The following is a 24,138-nucleotide window of genomic DNA, read 5'->3' on the forward strand; positions in this document are numbered from 1 at the left end:
ATGGGGGAGAAGGAGGGAAGAGGAACTTACTCTGCGCATGGGGGAGAAGGAGGGGAGAGGAACTTACTCTGCGCATGGGGGAGAAGGAGGGAAGAGGAACTTACTCTGTGAGACTCGCATGGGGGAGAAGGAGGGGAGAGGAACTTACTCTGCGCATGGGGGAGAAGGAGGGCAGAGGAACTTACTCTGCGCATGGGGGAGAAGGAGGGGAGAGGAACTTACTCTGCGCATGGGGGAGAAGGAGGGGAGAGGAACTTACTCTGCGCATGGGGGAGAAGAAGGGGAGAGGAACTTACTCTGCACATGGGGGAGAAGAAGGGGAGAGGAACTTACTCTGCACATGGGGGAGAAGGAGGGAAGAGGAACTTACTCTGCACATGGGGGAGAAGGAGGGAAGAGGAACTTACTCTGTGAGACTCGCACCAGCTCCGAGACGCTGAAGACACCTGACGTGACAAAACTGTCCTGGAAGCCCAGGTGTCCTGAGAGAAAAGACAGAGAGAGAGAGAGGAGACGGTCAGAGGGAGTCAGGAGAAAGCCATGTTAACTTCAAGGCTTGCTTTTATTTCAACCAAATATATATATGATTGACTTCGATAGCAAAGTTACATTCCTAAATAAGCTGAATTAATAGCCCTAAAGGACAAGCGCTGGTCCTTCCTTCAGGATTGGTTGAATCTCAGAAAGACCCCAAATCCATTCATACTGACTATGTGTTATCCACTGTTTAAAATGCCACATTCCCTGCAAGACTATGGGGAAACTAGGGAGAAAGGAGACTAGGATGAATACATATAGTTTGAGACCGAAGGCCTTTGACCCCGAGGATTATGGGGGATTGAGTGCGGCAGAAGCTGAAGCTGAAACCGTTTCCTGTGCAACAGTCTCAGCCTCGCTAACCGCCATCAGTCCGAAGGTGTCTTCTGCTATTGACCAAATGAACTGCTGAGAGGGTCTGGGGCCCTTCTCGCGTTCTCTGTGGGACACGCCACTGACACCGAGGCTCGGTGCGGTGACAGAACGCTGAGGGGAGCACGGGCACTTATGTGGGGGACGGAAATACCCAATTCCCAGGGCGGGCTCTGGGGCCTGCCAGTGCAGCAAACCTCCGACCACTGCGGGACAACCACAGCCCAAGATTTAAAGGGCAATTACAAGCAATTCAATTTTTTCGAGGGAAACGGGTGATAAAGCTACAGGAAACGGACAATGCGCTGAAATGGGCTGGGGAGCCCGGGAGACTACGCTGTAAAAACACGCAGCTGCTGACACACGCACACGCGCGTGTGTGTGTGTGTGTGTGTGTGTGTGTGTGTGTGTGTGTGTGTGTGTGCGTGTGTGTGTGTGTGTGTGTGTGTGGTGCGGTGGGCTTGTCGTGTGAGTGAGGGGCGCGTGGGGTGCGGTTTTGTGTCGGGTGCTGTGCGTGTTGTGTGGTGTGGTGTGCGTGTGCGTGTGGCGTGTCTGTGTGTGTGTGTGTGTGTGTGTGTGTGTGTGTGTGTGTGTCTGTGCGTGTGTGTGTGTGTCTGTGTGGGCATGTGTGCGTGTGTATCTGTGCATGTGTGTGTGTGTGTGTGTGTGTGTGTCTGTGTGTGTGTGTGTGTGTCTGTGTGCGTGTGTGTGTGTGTGTGTGTGTGTGTGTGTGGGGACACCGCGGTCACCCACACAGGGAGCTTTGTGTCCGGCTGGTGAGGGAAGAGAAGGGGGGGGGGGGGCGAGGAGGAGACGGGGTTTAGGGTGACGCAGGCAGGACAGGACCGTGGCGAGAGGCTCTCCCTGCACAGACGCGCCTCCCCAGGAGCTCCGCCCTGACGTGTGAGAACGGAGCGGACGTGCTCCTCCCTGGGAGCTCTCCTCAGGCTGAACTCCTCCTCATCCATCTCCCGCGGGAGCCGTCTGGGAGGAGGCGCAGTGGGCCCAAACCACAGGACGAGGAGGAGGACTTTCGGGGGGGCACAGTGATCTGCCAAATCGCCGTGCCAATCCATCTGAGGGCACCTAATCCCGGCTTCCCTCTCAAACGGGTGATTACAGCCAATTGGCAGCCCGGCTCTGAAACTCAAATTCACCATCTCACCGCTGAGAGGAACTCATTTGTTTTTGCAGGTGTCCAAAATGTCAGCGAATTGCCATTATCTTTTTTTTTGTGATTGGCTGGGAGACGGCTGCACGCTGGAACATTTCGGGAAAAAGATGGAAATCGTTTATACGATACGTCGAATCTTAAAATGTTCCGGTCTGAAATTCAAAAACCCGTGTGTTAAACATGATTAGCAAAAAGCCTTAATGAAAAATGAACATACAAATCAAATTCAAATGGAGTGAGATGAACATTTCGTACGCCGTTATTAATATAATGAATCATATGTTCAAGAAGGTGCTCTTCAGGCAGGGTGATCTCGAGCATGCTGCGTAAACGTATTTAAGTTCATGGGGAATGCAGTAAACTTAAAAACGGGTCTGCGGTCGCGGCCGGGCGTGTTCATGCCGTCCGGCGGGACGGCTGTTCGCCCTGGTCTGGACGCCACAAAACCCGGCGGGGGAAAACCTGCCCTCTCAATCACTGTCTTGGCGGGACCGGGATTGTCTTTTTCTGCTGAAATAAAAGGGAAGGATCTTGAGAAGAAGTGATGTGCCCATTAAAACGCTCCTCTGCAGTCCGCTGGCGAGCGCGCCATAAAGGCAACAATAGAAACGAGTTTAGCCGTGACTGCTGCTGGATCTCCAGACATACAGCATGTGGACCAGAGGAATAATAAATAAAAAGGCGCACGGCACAGAGGGCGGATAATATCTACGGCTCATTGCGAGCCAAACTGCTGACATTAGCTAAAAACTGCGCGGACCCAGAGAGCAGACCTGCACAAATGCCCCTGACTTTGTGGAGGGGGAGAGAGGGAGCGAGAGAGAGAGAGAGAGAGGGAGGGAGGGAGGGGGAGAGAGGGAGCGAGAGAGAGAGAGAGAGAGAGGGAGGAGGGGAGAGAGGGAGCGAGAGAGAGAGAGGGGAGGAGAGGGGGACAGTGTGTGTGTGTGTGTGTGAGACAGTGAGAGAGATATGAGAAAGAGCAAGAGAGAAAGCAACAGAAAGACTGAGAGAAAGAGAGAAGTCAAAGTTTCCAGGCAGCTGTGCACACTGTGACAGGGCAACAGCACTGCCCAGACCCCAGCAGCGCGGCTTTACTGGGGGGGAAACGGCGGAGTGACGCAATGGAGCCCAGCTCTCCGCAGCGCGGTCACCGTAGCGATGGAGCGTATACAGTCCGGGTTCACTGGGGGCGCCTCTATGAGTGCCTCATATAGAGGAGGCAGGGGGCGATGGAGGGGGGGGAGGGCTCCCATATCTCAACAAGGATAATCACTCCCAGCTGTGTCCACCACTCAGTTCCACAGACGGAGATGACGGGGGGCGGGGGGCGAGAGGGAGATCGGCTCCACTTTCACTGGAACTCTGAGATTTATCCTGAACTGCCTGAACCTAAAGTATGAAAGCAGAAGAGTACAGTAAAGGCCATGTCCAAAGGAGATCTGATGCCAATAATCAGAGATATATGAATAAAGGAAATGACTAATGTCGACTTTTCAATCTATTAAATGTGCAGCCAGAGATGTACCAGCTGTCTTTCTGCATCTCTCAGTCTCACTGTTGTAGATGTATGAGCTGTCTCTGCCTCCCTGTTTCCCTACTGTAGATGTACAAGCTGTCTCTGCCTCTGTTTCCCTACTGTAGACGTACAAGCTGTCTCTGACTCTCTCAGTGTCTCCCTGCTGTAGATATAAAAGCTGTCTTTCTGCCTCTCTCAGTCCCCCTACAGTAAATGTATGAGCAGTGTTACTGTCTCTCAGTCCCCCTACAGTAAATGTGTGAGCAGTGTTTCTGCCTCTCTCAGTCCCCCTACAGTAAATGTATGAGCAGTGTTACTGCCTCTCAGTCCCCCTACAGTAAATGTATGAGCAGTGTTACTGTCTCTCTGTCCCCCTACAGTAAATGTATGAGCAGTGTTACTGTCTCTCAGTCCCCCTACAGTAAATGTATGAGCAGTGTTTCTGTCTCTCTCAGTCCCCCTACAGTAAATGTATGAGCAGTGTTACTGCCTCTCTCAGTCCCCCTACAGTAAATGTGTGAGCAGTGTTACTGTCTCTCAGTCCCCCTACAGTAAATGTGTGAGCAGTGTTTCTGCCTCTCTCAGTCCCCCTACAGTAAATGTATGAGCAGTGTTACTGCCTCTCTCAGTCCCCCTACAGTAAATGTGTGAGCAGTGTTTCTGCCTCTCAGTCCCCCTACAGTAAATGTGTGAGCAGTGTTACTGTCTCTCAGTCCCCCTACAGTAAATGTGTGAGCAGTGTTACTGTCTCTCAGTCCCCCTACAGTAAATGTATGAGCAGTGTTACTGTCTCTCAGTCCCCCTACAGTAAATGTATGAGCAGTGTTACTGTCTCTCTCAGTCCCCCTACAGTAAATGTGTGAGCAGTGTTACTGCCTCTCTCTGTCCCCCTACAGTAAATGTGTGAGCAGTTACTGTCTCTCAGTCCCCTACAGTAATGTGTGAGCAGTGTTACTGCCTCTCAGTCCCCCTACAGTAAATGTATGAGCAGTGTTACTGTCTCTCAGTCCCCCTACAGTAAATGTATGAGCAGTGTTACTGCCTCTCTCAGTCCCCCTACAGTAAATGTGTGAGCAGTGTTACTGCCTCTCTCAGTCCCCCTACAGTAAATGTATGAGCAGTGTTACTGCGTCTCTCAGTCCCCCTACAGTAAATGTATGAGCAGTGTTACTGTCTCTCTCTGTCCCCCTACAGTAAATGTGTGAGCAGTGTTACTGCCTCTCTCAGTCCCCCTACAGTAAATGTGTGAGCAGTGTTACTGCCTCTCTCAGTCCCCCTACAGTAAATGTGTGAGCAGTGTTACTGTCTCTCAGTCCCCCTACAGTAAATGTATGAGCAGTGTTACTGCCTCTCAGTCCCCCTACAGTAAATGTGTGAGCAGTGTTACTGTCTCTCTGTCCCCCTACAGTAAATGTGTGAGCAGTGTTACTGCCTCTCTCAGTCCCCCTACAGTAAATGTGTGAGCAGTGTTACTGCCTCTCTCAGTCCCCCTACAGTAAATGTGTGAGCAGTGTTACTGCCTCTCTGTCCCCCTACAGTAAATGTGTGAGCAGTGTTACTGCCTCTCTCAGTCCCCCTACAGTAAATGTGTGAGCAGTGTTACTGCCTCTCAGTCCCCCTACAGTAAATGTGTGAGCAGTGTTACTGCCTCTCTGTCCCCCTACAGTAAATGTATGAGCAGTGTTACTGCCTCTCTCAGTGTTGTCTTTGCATGCCGCTGGGTGTAATGGGGAGGAAATCCTCTGTCCTTATCGCTGTGCCTCTGAAGTGCGTGCGGCAGCAGCCCCTGTCCCTGAAAGACTCGGGCCTGCTTTGTGAAACAGCACGTACCACAGAGCTCCGGGGTCAGGCTTCACCAGGAAAAACAACACGGGGGGGAGAGAAACGGCGCACGCCATGTTTTTCCTGCGCGCGGAGACGGAGGGGAGGAGCCTGGAGCCCTGAGGAGGCGGTAGGTGAAGCGAGGGAGGGAGAGCGGGGGGGACGGGACGGGGGGGGAAGCGGTGTGACCGCCCGCCCCGCTCTTAGCCATGAACTCCGCCATGACCGCCAGGTCGGCTGCGAGTCGCGCAGGATGTGTGCGCCGACGGTTACTGGGCCAAAGGCGGCGGCGATGTCACTTCCCTCATGCTGCCAAGAGCGCCCAGAACAGCGCTGCGAGAAACGCCGCTGGAGAAGCTGATGGGGGATTTGTTTTGTTTTCTGTTGCTCGATATTAAACTCAGATTATTTCAGTCTCCACTCCTATACTCTGCTGTTTTTAATGCTGTGTTTTATACTGTATCATAAATATCCTGGATTAAAATATTCCAACTGACACTATGAAAACAACTACTGTCTACTACTACTGTATAATACTGTCTACTGCCTATTACCACTATTACAGTGAATTACAGTGGGAAAAAACAATAATAATAATAAACAGTATAAAAAGAGGGAGTCAAGCCTGCCAGGCCTGCTAAAGGTCGAGAGAGGACCTAATCCACCATCACAGCACAGCCAGACGACAGATGGAGTTAGTGTAAAAAAATAAATAAGTCAGATAAATAAAAACACAAATAGACACTCATTTATGGAGCGATGATGTGCGTATTCGCACGGGAGAGACAGACGAGATGAGTGACCTTCAGTTCAGCCACTGGAGAGCGCGAAGAGGAGTCGACGGGATCAGCCACATATGCGAGAGGAAGGGATGAACTGGCAACCCGTCTGTCTGTGTCCGCCAATCGTAACTGGCGTGGAGGGAGCGCGTGGGGGCAGAGCCGCACTCACGGGCCAGGAGGCAGCGGCTCTGACTGGAGCAGGCACAGAGCCCGGCCACGCTGCAGCGGGCTGCCCTGCGGCTTTGGCCCGCTTCTGGACCAGCCTTAGCTCCAGTGCTAAAGAGGCCCACCTGTGACCCAGCTGGCAGCCGCCACCCTGTCAGGCGCCCTCTGGTGCAGGTCCAAGCCGCCAGCCGGAAAGCGACCGTGGCGTTTACTGGAGCCGCGCGCGGGTACGCAAGCCGCCGCGTTCCGACCGTCGCTCGGGTCCGACCCGACCCGGAGCGCTCCGTTCGTTCGGCTGAAAGCCCTGCTTGGCCTCCTAGCAGGCCCGCGCAGACGCTGGCTCCTCCTACAGCGCGGCTAGCGAGCCTCGCGTGTCCAGCGCTCGACGCAGCATCGGCTGCGGCTGCAGCTCGCTAAAGGCCAATCGCACAGGCCTGGAGAGGACGCGCGGGTCACTAACACCGCCCCCTGCTTCGGGACGCGCCGATGGAGCCTGCCTCCAAGCACAACTTCACACATGGCTACCGGCGTGCTAGCCGAGCGCTAGCAGATAGCCAATATTCCGGCAGGGGCGGCCTCTGGTGTGATTAGATACCAGAGGGTAAAGCTGGCTTTTCGACACTGGCACGCGGCCAGCCTGCTTAATGTGAAATGGGCCATATCTGCGAAAATGTAAAAGCCGTAATGCTGTGGTTATAAACTAACAAAGCAAGACAAATCTATATTGCAAAGGCCTTTCAATCTCATAACGCTCCACGTAATGATTTCACTTTCCGCGCGCTTCCCCTCTCCCCCCGGCCCGGGGAGCGGGAGGGGGCTCGTCTCCCCGTCTCTCATTCATTTCTCCGGGTGTTTGATCGCAAACGCGGTCCAGACGGAGGCTGCGCTCCCGGCTGAGGCCCCGCCCCGCCGCCCGCCGCCCCGCCGCTGCAGCTGTGCGTCTCGCTGATCTACTGCGAGGTTTATGCAAACAATACGCGCCGGGCGAGGGCGGATAAATCAGACCGGGCGAGCCCATCTGTAACCGCGGTGGAAAAGCGGCGCTCTGATTCCCGTCCCGGCTCCTCCCCCCTCGCGGCCGGCGCGGGGCCGTGCGGAACGGAGGCGCGCGGTTGGAGAATTGGCCCTCGCATATCTAATACATCACAGGAGCCTTTGATACCACCGGCCTGCTTAATGCGGAGGGGCGGGCGGGGCGGGCGGGGAGGGGGGGAGGAAGGGAGGGGGGGAGGCCGCGGGCGTCGGCGCGGTTCGGCCGGCGGGCCAGCGAGCGGACGGCGGCGTCTGGGCCCGGGCGCTAATCCCCGTGGCGCACGTGCGCTCACGCCTCCTCCCCGACCCAATCCTCTCAGAGTAACGGCCTCGCTCCGGCCTGCAGAGGCCGGGCGGTCACACCAGGCCTCGCTCCGCACTCAGACACTCAGACTCACCGCCCGCGAGTGGAGGAGTCAGAGACGGAGACGGAGGAAGCAGAACCTGTGTTCTGGAGTGAGCGCGCGGTCCGTGCGTATAGGAAGAGCTTCAGCTTATTTCCAGCCTGTCTGTGCGTCAGGCTGCTGATAGGCCGCTCTAGTCCTACAGGGCACGAGTCCGGCAGCTGCTGGTACCTTTCAGCTAAAATCTGATTTACAACCGCTGCACCGGGGGGGGTGGGGGGTAGGGGGGGGGGGTGACCTCCAGTACAGACACTGCCTAAAGCTACTCAGTAAAAGACTGGTGGTGCAAAGGCCTACAGACTTTGTGGTTCTGCAGGAGCTTTATGCTACACGCTTGGCATTTAAAGAACAGGCAGTACAAAATGGCTGTCACGTGGATCCTGGTTTAGTAAGCAGCAGCAGAATCAAACTCACCGTTTTCTGGCTGGTCCTTGATGTCAGCTTCACTGGGCTGGTTTGGACTTTCAGACTGTCCTGATTCTGCAAAACAGACAAGAAAGCACGCTTAGGGGTCTGCGCACAGAACAGCCACAGTAAAAACACCCCCAAACACCCCTCTTTTTCACAGAACACGATACACAGCAGGACTCAGCAGGCCACTTCATTTAGTCACTGTGCAGTGTCGTGACCACAGACAGTCCAGCGGCTCCCAGTGCACTTCTGTTCTCCGGAGGCATCTATGGTGGACCAGCCAAAGCCAGCACTGCGCTGGCTGTACAGGTGAAACCCAATTCGCTCGTCTCCCTTTAAGAGGGTCGATGGCGCTGGGCTTTCTCCCTGCGCTTCCACTGTAGCCAGGCGGTCTCACCAGCGCGGGATTACTGCTCTGACAGACGAGGCTGAGAGGTGTGCTGTACTACAGGAACACCTTAACCTCCACGGCCCTTTTCTCCCTCACCCTCAACACAACTACATACAGACTGTAGTTTTACTGCAGCTTTAACCCCACTCCCTCTCTCTCCTACACTCTCTCTGTCTCCCTCAACCCCTCACTCCCTCTCTCAGGTCAGATACCCTAACATGTCAGCTCCATAATGTTTGGGACAAAGACTTGTTTTTTTTTTTTTTTTTCTTTTCTTCTCAACTTAGCTCTGTACTCCCATAAATTGGGGGGGGGCATGTATAAGAAGTGTCGTAATTTCTACATGGTGAAACCAAAGTGTACATAAATTCACTTAAGTAAAAGTGGAGAATCTGCACTTTAGCCACATGCGAATCGTTTGATTACAAATCTAAAATTGTGGCATGCAAAGCCAAATCCAGAAAAACTCACTGGATATAAAAGTATGTTCGTAATAGTCCTGAATTCCCTTTTCCAGAATTTCCTGGAATTTGGAGGTTAATTAACTAATACTTTCCCGCTCATATCCTGCCTGGCTGCAGTGTGCACATGCAGCCTGGGCCTGTTTGCTGGTTGGGGGTCCTGTGTGAAAGTGCAGTGTGCACATGCAGCCTGGGCCTGTTTGCTGGCTGGGGGTCCTGTGTGAAAGTGCAGTGTGCACATGCAGCCTGGGCCTGTTTGCTGGTTGGGGGTCCTGTGTGAAAGTGCAGTGTGCACATGCAGCCTGGGCCTGTTTGCTGGCTGGGGGTCCTGTGTGAAAGTGCAGTGTGCACATGCAGCCTGGGCCTGTTTGCTGGTTGGGGGTCCTGTGTGAAAGTGCAGTGTGCACATGCAGCCTGGGCCTGTTTGCTGGCTGGGGGTCCTGTTGAAAGTGCAGTGTGCACATGCAGCCTGAGCCTGTTTGCTGGCTGGGGGCCTGTGTGAAAGTGCAGTGTGCACATGCAGCCTGGGCACGTTTGCTGGTTGGGGGTCCTGTGTGAAAGTGCAGTGTGCACATGCAGCCTGGGCCTGTTTGCTGGCTGGGGGTCCTGTGTGAAAGTGCAGTGTGCACATGCAGCCTGGGCCTGTTTGCTGGTTGGGGGTCCGGTGTGAAAGGGTAAATCTGAGCGGGGCAGTGAGAGCGTTGCACGTTTCTGCTTAAAATGTGCAGCTGGCAGGAGCGGCACTTGCTTATGAAAATCAATCGGCCAGAAGAAAGCTTGAAAAACACATTGGCATCCAGCATTCCTCATAAAAGCAGCCCATAAACAGGAGGCGGAAGGCTCGGCGGCCGCTGTTTAACAGTATCATTCACCGCGAGGCCCGTGATGAGGAAATACACATTAGGACAGCGCTCGGTTAAATAAGTTATGTCCCGGTTTGTCTTTCTCTGCCGCTGCCGCCGGCGCGGTGGAGGAACATACCCACCGGATGATTGGATGCCGCGCGGGTATTGATCTTACACTGCGGATAAAATTGCTGGAGGTGGAGAAATATTACCTGTGTCCGCGCGAGCCGGGAGCCCTGACACTTACGCTGGCTAGGGCTCCAGCCTCACAGCCGGCCGGGCTGGAGGAGCGGGCTAGCTAGCCAGCTAGCGCTGTCTGCTCTCACGCACGCCGGGCTCCAGCCTCACAGCCGACCGGGCTGGAGGAGCGGGCTAGCTAGCCAGCTAGCGCTGTCTGCTCTCACGCACGCCGGGCTCCAGCCTTACAGCCGCCCGGGCTGGAGGAGCGGGCTAGCTAGTTAGCTGGCGCTTCTGCCGCTCCCCGCCAGGCTCCAGCCTTCAGCCGGCCCGGGCTGGAGGAGCGGGCTATCTAGCTAGCGCTGTCTGCTCTCACACACGCCTGGGCTCCAGCCGTACAGCCGGCCGGGCTGGAGGAGCGGGCTAGCTAGCTAGCGCTGTCTGCTCTCACACACGCCGGGCTCCAGCCGTACAGCCGGCCGGGCTGGAGGAGCGGGCTAGCTAGCTAGCGCTGTCTGCTCTCACACACGCCGGGCTCCAGCCGTACAGCCGGCCGGGCTGGAGGAGCGGGCTAGCTAGCTAGCGCTGTCTGCTCTCACGCACGCCGCGCGCTGGAACAGTTAGAGAGCGAGGCCGTCGGGCCGCGGTACCCCACGCGCGCATTTCTGACCGCCTTTCGTCCGCGCGTAGCAAACGGGGGAACGCGCCCGGGCCCGCCGATACCGACGCGTTCATGAATTCAAGCGCAGCCGGACGAGCGGACCCCCTCCTTTCATCCCCAAAGAACGCAGCCAATCCGTTACCGACAGACCCGGTACGAGACCGCGCCGCTCGGGCGTGACGGGGAAAACTTAACCAAAAAAAAGAAAAAAATACAAACAAAAACAAAAACGAGGCGCCAAACGCGGACAAAAAAAAAAGTAGCTATAACGTAACTTGAGGTAGACAAAAAAAAAAAGTTTGGCCGTCCCGTCCCCTCGCAGACAAAGTAAACAATTTAGAGACTTGTTTGCATTCTGCTCAGCGTCGCGGTCTGCATCAACAGCTTAAAACAAAGGCAATCTGGAGACCGGGGAACAAAACGTCCCCCCAGCAACAGCAAAGAGATATTTGAAAGCGGGCTGTTTGGAGGGGGGGGGGGGGTGGGTGCACTGGGTGTGTGTGAGGGGGTATTTTCACACAGTCTGGCATTGCCCCCTCAACCAAGTGCTCTCACCCGGTTCCCCTCGCTAATTAAATATGCAAATGAGCCGTGAGACCCAGACTCTGTGTGTCACACCTGCATTTACCCCCCGTCGAGGGCCCTCAGAGAGGGGGAAAAATCTGCGTCCAAAAAACAACAGAGAAAACCTACGCTAAACAACAAACAACAAAACGGCGGCACAAACAAGCCCATTCACACGCACTTATCCCCCCGCACCAGCCCACACCACCCCGCTCTCTCTCTTACGCTCTGTGAAAGGCCATAAAGTAATGGTCCGTCTACATCTAATTTAGTTCCGTCATTGTTCGAAGAGCAGCAAAGGCTGGGGGGGTGGGGTGAGGTGGGGTGGGGGTGCTTGGGTGGCGGGGGGTGTGGGTAATTGACAGGAACCTGGAAAAATAAGGGTTCCGATCCGTTGGTGTGTTTCGGTAAAACTTTTCAGCTCTCCGAGTCTCGTACCGCAAGTACAGGACCCAATCAAAAACTGTGTGGCACACGGACACCACACGACTGGTCCACACAGGATGTCCCCAAAACTTCATTTGCAGACAAAGATCAAAAAAGAAATTATCCACCAATTAATGCTTTATTGCTAATAGCAAGATGATGAATTCACTAAATAAATATGAAATTTAGTTCTGAACTAGTTCAGAAAGAGAGTTCAGACAGGGTGGAAATTAAAAAAAATTTGTCTTGAAAAGTCAGTGTGTAAACTATGACAATTTTATCAATTCAATGAATCCTTATTCAATGGAAACCCGGTCCATGTGTGAGTCGCTAATGGGGTCTAACGCTATTATTCTGGGCCCTAAAATGGCTGGGAATACCACACTAATCCTGTATGAACAATGGCCAGGACCTCCGCTCACTCCAAAACATCTCCGCGACGCTCACTGCCAAGCAGGAAGTGCAAGGGCCGACAGATTTAGAAAGTTAACCGAAGGCAGATCATTTTGCGCTGAGCACTAAAACAGGCCCCCGTGAAGGAGTACAAGGGAACGGTGCAAACGTGTAAATGCGAAAACGCTCAGACAACCTGGCCCGACGAGGAAATCGTGAGGGGTTCTGCTGAACTCCAAATGTACGAGGTGTGTTGCTGAAGGGCCCAAGCGTGGCCCCTGGCCCTCTGCTCACAGCACCCCATTGGGCTGAGATTTGGGGGAAGGGGGTAGGGGTGTGGGGGGTGGCCCCGGCCTGCTTCATTATGCATGCACGGAACCATCTGCACCCCTCCCAGGTCTGAGCCTCCGCACGCCGCTCTCTCACCAAGAGCAGCGCTGTAATCCAATTGTGTGTTAAAACCCCGCTTTCAAAAGGCCCTTTACACACTGGGCTCAGGAACACGCAGCCCAATAAAAGGAGGGAGAAACTTAATTTAGAAATACAAACGCGCCTTTCTGGGCCCTCAATGGAAGGTGAAGCAAGAGGGAACGGCTTATTGTCTCCACAAGTATCGTCTTCTGTCTCTTCCTCTCCCCTTTTTCCCCCAGACACGGAACAGTGTTGCAAATTCTCAACGCTGCAGACTATCAGCGCCATTCCCGTCGCCCTCTCCCCAGTGGAGCAGTGGAGCGGGGGTTTCCCGCACAAAATATTTTGGGGAGAAGTGGGCAGCTTTTCGAGTGGAAAAGGGGGCCGTGCGCGGCTCTGTTCTGAAACAGGCTAAAACTGCACTGTGCTGGTGTAGAACCGGGAGAACAGAACAAACGCAGATACAGCACGCCGCACAGCGGACGAGGACACGGGCGAGGAGAGATGAAGAGAGCACGCACTTCCTGTGCCACAGGTACCGCCGCTCCGCCCCTGGCCCGCTCACGCTACGGTGCGCGGCGGACATCCTCCGAGCGGGGTCGCCGCGTTCACACACACACACACTCCCCATCGCGCGCTCGCGTCGCTCACTGTTCTCCCGGGCTCGGGACTGGGGTGCCCGGGCGCGCTTGTTTCCACGGGCTGCGCCTCTGTCCTGTGTTTGAGTAACCCTGCCCTCTCCCCTGCACTTTACGTCACTGCGTACGAAGCACCCGCCATGTTTATACCACTCCCCCGCGGAGAGGCCCATTGTGCTCCGGCTCTGCGGACCGGACCGCCGAGGGGCCTGTGGCTTCTCTTTCCTCTCGCGGTCCACCTTGTTTACACGAGCCGGTTCCACGGGTCAGGAAACAGGGCCCGCGGAGGATGTAACTACGACCTCTATTTAGGGATGCTGTCCGCACTTTAAATAAATACACGCAAACAGGCCCATAAAAGATAAAAATGAGGCATGCACCTCAAAGGACAATAGAGCACACCAGGTCACTCTGGAGGGGGCGGGGCTAGTGTCACTGGGCCCAGAGCCTGGCCACAGTAAAGCACTAAACAAAGCAGCTGGTCTGAAGCAGGTGACATAAACCCAGTCAGTGTCTGACTCTCGGGCCTTATTATGACATCACCACCTGGTTTTGCTGGGGAGGAGCTGAGGCATCGAGGAGAGAGCGGCGAGGCAGCAGTCCGTAAACATGGCCGCCGGAGGGATCGGCAGAGTGCGAGGGAGCCGGTGTGTTCTCCTCTCAAACTGCGCTGTCTGCTATCAGCCAAGGGAGGGAAAGTCTGACCCTCTCTCTCCTGGCTCTTCACGTTTCTGCTTCAGCTTCTCACTCTACATCCGCGTAGAAAGCTATGTTTCCTGCTTCCATTTTGTGCCTTCGCTTTGCAGGTGGCAAATTTGCACGGCCAAGTGCAAACGATCAGAAATGGTGTGGCTCCATGCGTGCTGGGGACTCTGCCAGCCAAAGTAAGTTGTCACTGGAGCTAGTAGCTGAAGCCGCGGACGAGATGAAGGCCTGATAGCCAGGGAGAAAGTAAGCAGGCCAACGCAGGCCTATCGCCCGGCCAACGCTCCGGAGTGTGACACCATTATCAGATGCGCTGGAGAATGTTGGCCTCTGATGAGGAATTGTACCCGCTGCACTATTCAAGCAGACGTGACATTACCCAGAGTGCTCACTGGGACTGTTTTACACATTTACACCCGGGCCACGCGGGGCTGAGAGAGCGCTGAGCTACGAGCGCTGAGCTAAGACCAAGATCAAGCAGGAGACTGTGAGAATGTGAGAGTCATTAGGCCCGGTGCGTGGGTGGGAACATGTTTGCTATTTTGAGGGCTATTTTTCTTACTGAAGAAATAGGCTATACTTAACTGAACAGAAAATATCGTGTTTGGGCTATTATTTCAGAAAGCAAAGTCAGAAATTATACATCAAATATGAAATTAGCGCCAAAAGCCTGGAACTGAAAGTGCGATTTCTGAAACGCGTTTGGGGAATAGGGGCATGAGGAAAATCTTTTTTAGCTTTCTGCATTTTTTCCAGATAAGCACGTTCAGGTCGTTCTCTCCAACTTCTCACTCATTCCACTATGGCTCTTGCTTGCTTTCTTTCTCTCTCTCTCTCTCTTTCTCCCACACTTTCTCTAACCCTCTCTCCCTCTCCCTCTATCATTCCCACACTTTCTCTAACCCTCCCTCACCCTCTCCCTCTCTCTCTCTCGCTCCCTCTCTCTCTCTAAACCTCTCTCTCTCTCTCTCTCTCTCTTTCTCCCAACTTTCTCTAACCCTCTCTCCTCTAACCCCCTTCTCTCCCTCTCTAACCCTCTCTCTCTCGCTCCCTCTCTCTAACCCCCTCTCTCTCTCTCTCTCTCTCTCCCTCTCTCTAACCCTCTCTCCCTCCCTCTCTCTCTAACCCTCTTTCCCTCTCTCTCCCTCTCCCTCTCTCTCTCTAACCCTCTCCCTCTCCCTCTCCTCGCTCCCTCTGCTCTAACCCCTCCTCTCTCTCTCTTCTTCCCTCTCTAACCCTCTCTCCCTCCCTCTCTCTCTTCACAGCCGTCTTCCCTGTCTCCTCCCGCTCGCCTCTCAGCTCTTCGGCAGTAACAAAGAGCGGTGCAGGGAAAGGCGCTCTGGCGAATGGCAGAGGAACAATGCGGGGAGCGAGGCGGCTGGGTGCGGGGAGCGAGGCGGCTGGGTGCGGGGAGCGAGGCGGCTGGGTGCGGGGAGCGAGGCGGCTGGGTGCGGGGAGCGAGGCGGCTGGGTGCGGGGAGCGAGGCGGCTGGGTGCGGGGAGCGAGCGGCTGGGTGCGGGGAGCGAGGCGGCTGGGTGCGGGGAGCGGGCGGCTGGGCCCGGCGTGCTAGCCGGGGACTCTGTGGGAAAAGTCAAACTGGCGAGCCCATGGGCAGGCCGCTCTCTCAGAGAGCCCGCTCTCTTCCCCGTCCTCTTTTCTTTTTTTTTTTTGCCTTCCCCCCTTTTCCCGCTCCCCTCTCCTACACGCAGACTCCCCTGGTATGAACTGCAATTTCTAGGAAAGAGAGGAAAAGGGAGGCGGAGAGAAAGAGAGAGGGAGAGAGAGAGAGAAAAAAAAGTTCTTGGCCTTTTCCCAGCAAGGCTAAAGGAAGCAGAATCCCATCATTCCCCTGGGATACAGTGAAATATACAGCCCTGGGGCCGCTTTCAATTTGCTCTCTCCCGCTCTCTCTCTCCCTCGCCCTCCCTCTCTATCTAAATAGCTGGGCTGTGAGAGAGAGGTTGAAGCTGTCAGGGATCTAATGTGTACTGTGACCTCCTGTAGCCCTGATGGGGAGACACAGAGAGAGGGAGAGAGGGTCAAGTGTGTGTGTGCGTGTGTGTGTGTGTGTGAGAGAGAGAGAAAGAGAGAGAGAGCGAGAGAAAGAGAACGAGTGCAATATTATTATAGTGTGCGGCAAATACACTAAACTGTAAATCTTTCTTTACACCGTGTTTACCAAGGCAAAAACAATACCAGTATATTCTTTGCTGTAACAAGCCCATACAAAATAATGAAGGGACATCATTAAATCAATGCGTCTGCAAGTCTAAACATGCTCCCTGTCTTTCTCTGCGGTTACATGGCTACCAGCAAGACATCAAAAAGAGGTCAGAAGAGAGGGCTGTCCCCAATCTGAAGGCTAAATCAGTGACTCTGTGATTCAGTGAGAATTACGCCACCGTTTGACCAGATTCAATTTTTTTCCTTTTCTTCCGGCGATAAGATCTGAGAGAGGACACAGCGCTGAGTCAAAAAAAGTGTTGTCGTTTTGACTGTCGTTTGCCCCTGATCTAATTTGGGCGAGTGCTGCAGGACCCGCCCCCCCTGGGGACACAGAGGAATAGCGGCGGGGCCTGTCTGTGTGCGAGCTTGTGTGCTGTGACTCACGCTCCACACCGTCCAGCCCTGACAGGCTCCGTCTGCGCACGCACGCTGCCGCAGTGCACTGTGGGCCGTCGGGGCCGGTCTGCATGGCCGCGGCTGCCTTCGTCCCAGGCACAGCCAGGTAACGCTGTCCCGCCTCTCTGCTTTAGGAGACGAGGGGGAGAGCCGGACAGACCCGCACCCTGCGGTGTAGATCATGCCGGAGCAGGCAGGGACGGCTCTGTTTCACAGCCTCTCCTGCCCCGTCCGCCTCTGCCCTCCCCCAAATTCCCATAGCCCGCTCATCTGAAGATAAACACGCAGCTGATCTCTGGGGTCACAGGCCAAAAGAGGCTCCTCCAAGGATCTCCCGACTTGGGAAATTATCATGAGGGGGAAAAAAAAAAAGAAAAGAAAGAATAATACCAAGGTCTTTCTCTCCTCCCTCCGCCATCGGTCTAATCTAATTTACTAATATAAACTAAATTCAAGACTTTGCACATAAATAAGTCACTGCGAGGCAGAGGAATAAATAAATGTGCTGTAATGAAATAAACATGATCGCGGTGTTTGCACCTTCCTCTGGCGCGGCGGCGCAGTGGGGACAGGCCGCTGACACAGAGGCGCCGCTCTGTGGGAAGGGAATCCTGGGCCGCTCCCCGCTCTGGCCCTGTCCTCCGCTCGCTGCGAGGCCCAAAATAGAATCCGGCCGCGATCTTGGAGGTACGACAACGGCGGAGGAAGAAAACTGTATGATTCAATTTGGCAAGAGGCTTTCAGTCCCTCTCTCTCTCTCTCTCTCGCCCGCTCGCTCGCTACCATTCCCTGGCTGCGGCCCCTGTCTGGAGCCGACCCCAGACTGGAGGACGCACGCCAAGCCTGGAACGCGCGCCTCCGGCAACGAGCCGCCCTGCCCGCCGCTTCCCCGCCCGCGGGCCCTGGCACGCCGGCGTGGGGGAACCCCCTCTACCGCCGGCCGCTCAACCGGGGGGCTCGCCCGCGCCGCCACTCGCAAACCGCCAGAGAGCCGGGGAGCCGAGAGAGAGAGAGAGAGAGGGAGAGAGAGAGAGAGAGAATAAGGGAGAGAGAGGGAGAGAGAGAGAGAGAGAGAGAGACTGAGAGAGAAAGGGAGAGAGAGAGAGAGAGAGAGAGAGAGAGAGAGAGAGAGAGAGAGAGAGAGGGAGAGGGAGAGAGAGGGAGAGAGAGGGAGAGAGAGGGAGAGGGAGAGAGCGCAGGGCAGAACGGCGGGTGGAGTGCGCGGTGGAGCGTTTCTCCCACACCTCCACGCACTGGCAGCGAGCGGCCAGAAGCACGCGTCCTGATGAACACTGCCAGAACGGCAGGGAAAAGCAACAGAAGGACCTGCAGCTCCGGTTTGGCTGCTGGGGTAAAACAGAGCCACTGCTATTTTAATCAGAGTAAAAAAAGCCCGCGTGTTACTGTAAACCTGCATATAACTTCATGGCAAAAAAATTCCCCTACAAATAAATATATTACTGCATGATATACATTTACTTAGGAACATAAATATGTTCATATTGATTTTACACGCTTTTCTTATTTTATATGTAATGAAATGATATAGGGTTTAATTTAGAAATGCCATCAATCAATGCATTGAGCCACAAATCAATCTCTTTAGCATTTCTTTAATTTCATCTAGACCATTATTTATGTTTACAACCACAATAAAATAATTTTTACAAGCATGTTTTACATTTTATACATGCATAATATAATGTGCATTCATTCAAACTATCTTTATATAGATATTTTGTTTAATGAAATAAAATACCCCATATGATAATTTAAAAAATAATTTCAAGAATTCAACGACTCAATTTATCATATTTTATGTGTTCTGTGTGCAATATTTTTTAATTGTTTTTTTTTTTATTCCCCATAATATTTAGCATAGCTGACTGCGATATGACAAAAATGGTAAATTTGAGGAAAAAAGAAAGAGAGATCACGAGAGAGAAAGACAGCGAAAGACACGGCTTTAAAAGAAAGCGCGGTCTTCGAAAAAAAAAATCCTCAACGGTTAAAAAAAAAAAAAAAAAAAAAAACGATCCGGAGCGAGTCCCTGGCATCTCCCCGAGAGCGCAGAGGAATTCTGGGCCATGCCAACCGAGGCAGTGGGTAGTCAGTTCAGCCCTGGCAGTGCCCTGAACTCGGGCCGATCGGCAGGGAACGAGTGAGAAAGAGGAGTGCGCTTTCATCTCCCCTTGGTGAGGAGCCCACAGCCCGAGCGCCCGAAATGACTGTCTGATGCCTCTCTGACTGTTCCCCCCCCCCCGCAAAAACCCAAAAACATCAAGAATAAAATTCACAATTAATATTTCACTGTTCGTTTCCGACGCGGAGCCAGGAAAACGTAACAAAATGGTGAAAAGGGAAATGGTAGCCAGTTGTATTTTTTTTCCCCGACGTGTTGTCTATTTTTTCGCCCTGAAGCGCCACGGGGAAGCGGCCCATCGCCAGCGCACTCGAGGCTCGCTCCTCGCCCCTCCCGCCAGCCTCCATTTTGTGCACAACAGCCAGCCACCATTTTAAGGCTCTTTTTCGGCTGAGACCGTGGAGGTGCACCGGGAGCGCTTCTCCGCACCGGCAAACCTGTCGCCACGGCTTTCCGTTCCGCGCCGCGCCATTTTGACCGCGGCTCAAATCAACCAATCGATTGGTTAAAAAATAAAAATGGAAATAAAGAGGAAACGCTTGGCTTCGGATTAGAGCGCCCCATTGCCAAGAAGCCATTTTACAGCTAGTCACCCAATCTCTGTCATTTGCTTTCCTCCTCTTCCATCGCTCTCTCTCTCTCTCATGTTTATCCCGAACATAGCTGTTAAACGGTCCTGCCAGGCACAGCTACACGGAGAGAATCACGTTAGCTGCTTCCATTGTTGGATGACATAGAAGCTACTGCTGCCAAGGACTTGCTGCCAAGTCCAACAACATTCTGATTTATAAAAAAAAGGAAAAAGAGGAAAACACAAACACACACACACGCGCGCGCACACACTCGCAAACACGGCCGAGGACGAAATCCGCAAGAAATCGGTGCCCCTTCTTTGAACATGGCATTTTTGGTATTTATTTAATTATTTATTATCAATTATTCCCCCCTCCCCTTTCTCCCACTTGCATCCGATGCCCTGGCAGCCATCTTAAAAGATTTGGCACCCATTTTGAAAATGCTGTCTGTCTCCTTTCAGAAGTCGCCATGCTCCGTGCCATGTTTTTCCAAAAACAATAGAGGCTCCAGGAATTACCACTCACTGTTCTGACTGCAACCATTCAAAAACAGGAGCAGGTAAAAGAAAAAGAGAATAAGACAAGCAAATATTGTAATTGCATTCAATCAGAACAAAAAACACTTTTGCTAACAAAAGTGGTTTGGAAAATTCCATCTCCAATGCACTTGGCAGGGACACATCCCACAACACAAGGAGGCAGACGCATTTTTATCCCTCCTTTTAATTTCACATTGGCAAGGCTGAGCTACTCACTCATTCGGCCAAATGAGGTTTGTGGTGCAAGTGAAACCACAACATCACACAGACTTGTTTCTAGCATTTACCAATTCCAGGCTACTTCGGCCTTTCCACACGAAAATAAGAAATTCATAATAATTAAAATTAGTTTAAATACCTACTCAAAATTGCTATAAAGATTATAGCTTGTATTAATAATATTAATAATAATAAATTAAATAAAATTAGTATATAATAATAAAATTATTATTAGTACTACTACTAATATTATTAGGATTTTGTTTTATTATTATTATTTTATTATTATTATTATTATTATTATTATTATTATTAATACTAATAATAATAACAGTAGCGATAATCATTATAGCTGTTCTTGTTAATTACACTATAATAGTAATTATTATTATTTAATAAAATAAATAATCATTTGTTTTCTTTTGTTCAATATACTTTTTCACCATCAATAACCCTTCAAATGTACTAAAGTATATTCAATACATTCAAATATATGCTGAACAATAAGAATAAGGCCTATATACAGAACTAGCAGGAAGCAAAGCAAATGAGAATCAAGATCAAAGAACAGTGAAAACATTATATTTAGTCAAATATCTCTGTAATAAGATCTGTGTTAAAAAATGTTCCTTATGCAACATTTAAGTGTCACTAAATAGCAATCTATATGAATACAGCGACCTGAAATCATAATATAATCTTATAATCATAATAATATAATAGCCTCTAAAGACATTAGAGAAACGATGCTATATCAGATTTTACTCGGGGTTTAGAGTGATAAGGGAGTCTGTTCTAGGCACAGCATATGTTGAGATTCTGGGACTCCTGTTTGAATCATAGCTGGTGAATGACTGGATGTTTGCTTTATCACAGTCTTATATTCCCCAGGTCGGTCAGTATTTTGACAACCCCCACAGAGAAAAAGACCTGACTAAAAATTTTTTTTTTTAAAAGTGAAAATTAAACCAACTGTTAATAGTGGCCGTGTAAATCGTGTTAATGGTAACTATGGGTCTATGATTTTCACCACTGCAGGATGTGAGTTTCTGGATAATTTGAGGACTGGACACTTGAGACAGAGACTGCATGAAGGCCTGACTGTGGAAGTCCACCAACCCCCACCCCCAAACCTCCAACCCCCCCCAAGATGTTTCTGGACCACGTTTCCTTACACCACATCAGTTTGCAGGAGAACAGAATAAAATATTGTGCTGCCTGATTATATTTTGCCACACCGGTTTGCAGGGAGATGAGAATAAAATATTGTGCTGGCTGATAATATTTTACCTCTGTCTTCATCCTTTGCATTGCAATATCAATGACACTTCAAAACAAAAACTTATATCTGTCTTCATCTGAACATATTGCGGTAAAAGCACTTCAAAGTACATTACCAGACAAATCACTGCACAGAATGGATATAAGAAAAAGCACATTTTTCCATGAGAAGACAGTTGAGGTACACAGTAAAATGTCCAGTGTTAATTCAACTCTAACAGAGTTTATATGAGTCCAGCGGCAGAGTAAAAAGTTCAGTACATAAGGTCCCCAATGGACTCGTAGGTACTCTGGTAGAGTTAAATTAACACTGGATATTTTACTGTGAGAAAGCACATGTACTCTGTAAGAGCTCATTTAACATTGAGCATTTCACTGTGTATGGACATACTATCACTGTGCAACACTTCCCAGTGTATCTCAGAGATGAAGTGGGTCTGTGAAAGGGGAAGGTCCTCCACACGCCGCTCTGTCTAAAGGGCCTGACGGGCAGCGCCCGGCCCGTAGCTGCAGACCGCGGGGGCTCGAATTGGGCAGAGCCCCCCCCCCCCCCCCATCCCGTCCCTCGGCTTGTCCGCCGCCCCGTCGCAATCTCCGGGAACCGCTCTCCCATCGCCGGCCCGACCGCGGGCGGCGGCGGCGGATCAATTAACGAAAGCATGATTAACATTACGGCGGAGAGCGGCCAAATAATGGACGTCTCGGGAAAGTGGATTAGGACTGCGGGGGGGTGGGGGGGCGTAGGCGGGGGGGAACCTTGACGTGCGGGCGAGATATTGTGCCCGGTGAAGGACGCCATCGGCAGCGGCATGACATAAACCAGACCGAAATAGTTTGGAATGCAATTGATGAATTGCCGTATTGATTCGGTTCTGCCTCACTTACCATAATTATAGCACCGTAATGGATAGCATTACTGATGTCGTTTTTTCCCTTCTTTCTTCCATCCCTTCTTCTCCACAGACAGAGGGAGAGAGACAAGACTAGCGAATCTGCTGCCTGTCTTTTTCCGCCACTACAGTATCGGTGAGAGGCTGCGGCGGGCGCTTCCCCCCCCCGATGAAGACGAGCGCGGAAAACAAGGCCGTCCGGATCTCACTCTGAGAACAAAACAGCGCTTCGCAAACACAGCCAGCCCGCTTTGGACAGGGAAGACGCACGCTGCTGCACAATCGCTCCTTTCTCTCTGCTCTTTCCCTTTTCCACATCCCCGTAAGCCCGCTCTGATCCCCTGAAGTATGTCGGTGAGGGGAGTCAATACGGGCTCCGCAGAGACTCAGAGCGCCTGCCCCCCCCCCGCCTCTCCCTCGCCGATAAGAGGGCTGCAGCAGCGTGAGATTCCTCCGGCCCAGACAATGTGCTTCCTGTGACAGCACAGCTGCCCTCAGCGCAGGGAAAAGATGAGAGGAGAGAGAGAGAGAGGGGGAAGAGAGAAGAGAGGAGAGAGGAGGAGGAGGAGAGAGGAAAGAGGAGAGAGAGGGGGGGGGGGGGAGAGAGAGAGAGGAGAGAGAGAGAGAGAGGGGAGAGAGAGGAGAGGGAGAGAGAGGAGGGGAGAGAAGCGAGAGAAGAGGGGAGAGAGAGAGAGAGGAGAGAGGAGAGAGAGAAGGAGAGAGGGAGCGAGAGAGAGGGAGAGAGAGGGAGGGAAAGAGGGAGAGAGAGGGAGAGAGAGGGGAAGAGAGAGAGAGGGAGAGAGGGGGGGGAGAGAGAGAGAGAGAGGAGGAGGAAGAGAGTGAGAGAGAGAGAGGAGAGAGAGGGAGGAGAGAGAGGAGAGAGGGAGGGAGAGAGGAGGAAAGAGAGAGAGAGGGAGAGAGAGAGGGGGAGAGACAGAGAGAGAGAAACAGAGAGAGAGAGAGAGAGAGAGAGAGGGAGAGAGAAACAGAAGGAAAGACGAGAGAATGGGGCCTGCTCTGGTGTCAGTTTCTCGTCTCTGTGCACTCGAATGCCGAGTTTCAGCGACTCCAGCGTAACACCCAGACCGACTGGGCTCAAATCAATCAATCAGCCAGTCAAATGAAATTAGCCAATTAATAAACTCCAATCCCCATCGCAAACTAACTGCGATACTGCATGCCACACGAATAAACAAACAGAAACCCTTCGCAAAATCAGGACCGAGCAAATCTGAAGCCATGAGTGAAAGGTTTATTTTTAAAAGGCATTTTTTTAATGAAATGTGGACGTGCTCATATGGCGGGCGGGCGCCGGGGTGTTCTCCAGGAGAGTCCCGGGCTGGGAGGGCCGCGAGGGAGCGATCGATCGGCCCGCCGGGGAGCGCCCTCTCTCAGGTTACCCCGCGCCCCGTCCTGAGGGGACACGCTTGGAGAGATGCCCCGACTGCAGGTCCCCGCGCCAGCACCTGCCCCGGCAGCCCTCCAGCACTACTGCCGAATCTATGGGCACGGCACTGAGGCTGCTTCCCTGACACGCTTCAGCTGCGTCTGCTCTAAAACTCTGCAGTTACCTGAACAGTAGCTTATGACATTGTAATTACCTATCAATAGCTCGCAATGGATCCGTCTTTGACATAAATTTTACTTCATTCCTAACATTTGCATTTCACCTCGTGTAAATGAAAAATGTCATTTCTGTGTAGCCAGATTAAACGGATGGTCAATAATCTTTACAAAAGTGATTCCCCTCACTCTTCCTATTTTACAAGAGCTAGAAAAGGGTTTCAAAAGTTTTGCGTTTATGCGTGCGTGTGCGCGTGTGTGTGTATGTGTGCGTACCGCGCACCCGTCGTAACTGCCGTCGTTAATGTAGTCAGTTGCAAAAGATGTTCTGCTTTCTGCTACTCAAGTGAAGGACATCAGACAGCAACTGAAATATATTTGGGCCCTTATGATGCATTTTATAAATGTGGACCCAATTAA

At 52.3% G+C, this 24,138-nt stretch overlaps 1 protein-coding gene across 11 annotated transcripts in view; it reads right to left on the minus strand.

The window, feature by feature from the left end:
• The window catches only part of nfia (nuclear factor I/A), a 205,217-nt gene that overhangs the window by 45,208 nt on the left and 135,871 nt on the right, over nt 1-24,138 (minus strand). For all 11 annotated transcript variants that reach the window (XM_064331321.1, XM_064331319.1, XM_064331318.1 and 8 more), the window contains 2 exons: nt 8,218-8,283; nt 408-482 (listed from right to left, as the gene is read on the minus strand). In XM_064331321.1, the coding sequence (XP_064187391.1) occupies nt 408-482; nt 8,218-8,283 (141 nt within the window). The remainder of the gene's footprint in view (nt 1-407; nt 483-8,217; nt 8,284-24,138) is intronic.

The sequence above is a fragment of the Anguilla rostrata genome, chromosome 4 (genome assembly GCF_018555375.3).
Source record: "Anguilla rostrata isolate EN2019 chromosome 4, ASM1855537v3, whole genome shotgun sequence".
Classification (NCBI taxonomy): Eukaryota; Metazoa; Chordata; class Actinopteri; order Anguilliformes; family Anguillidae; genus Anguilla; species Anguilla rostrata.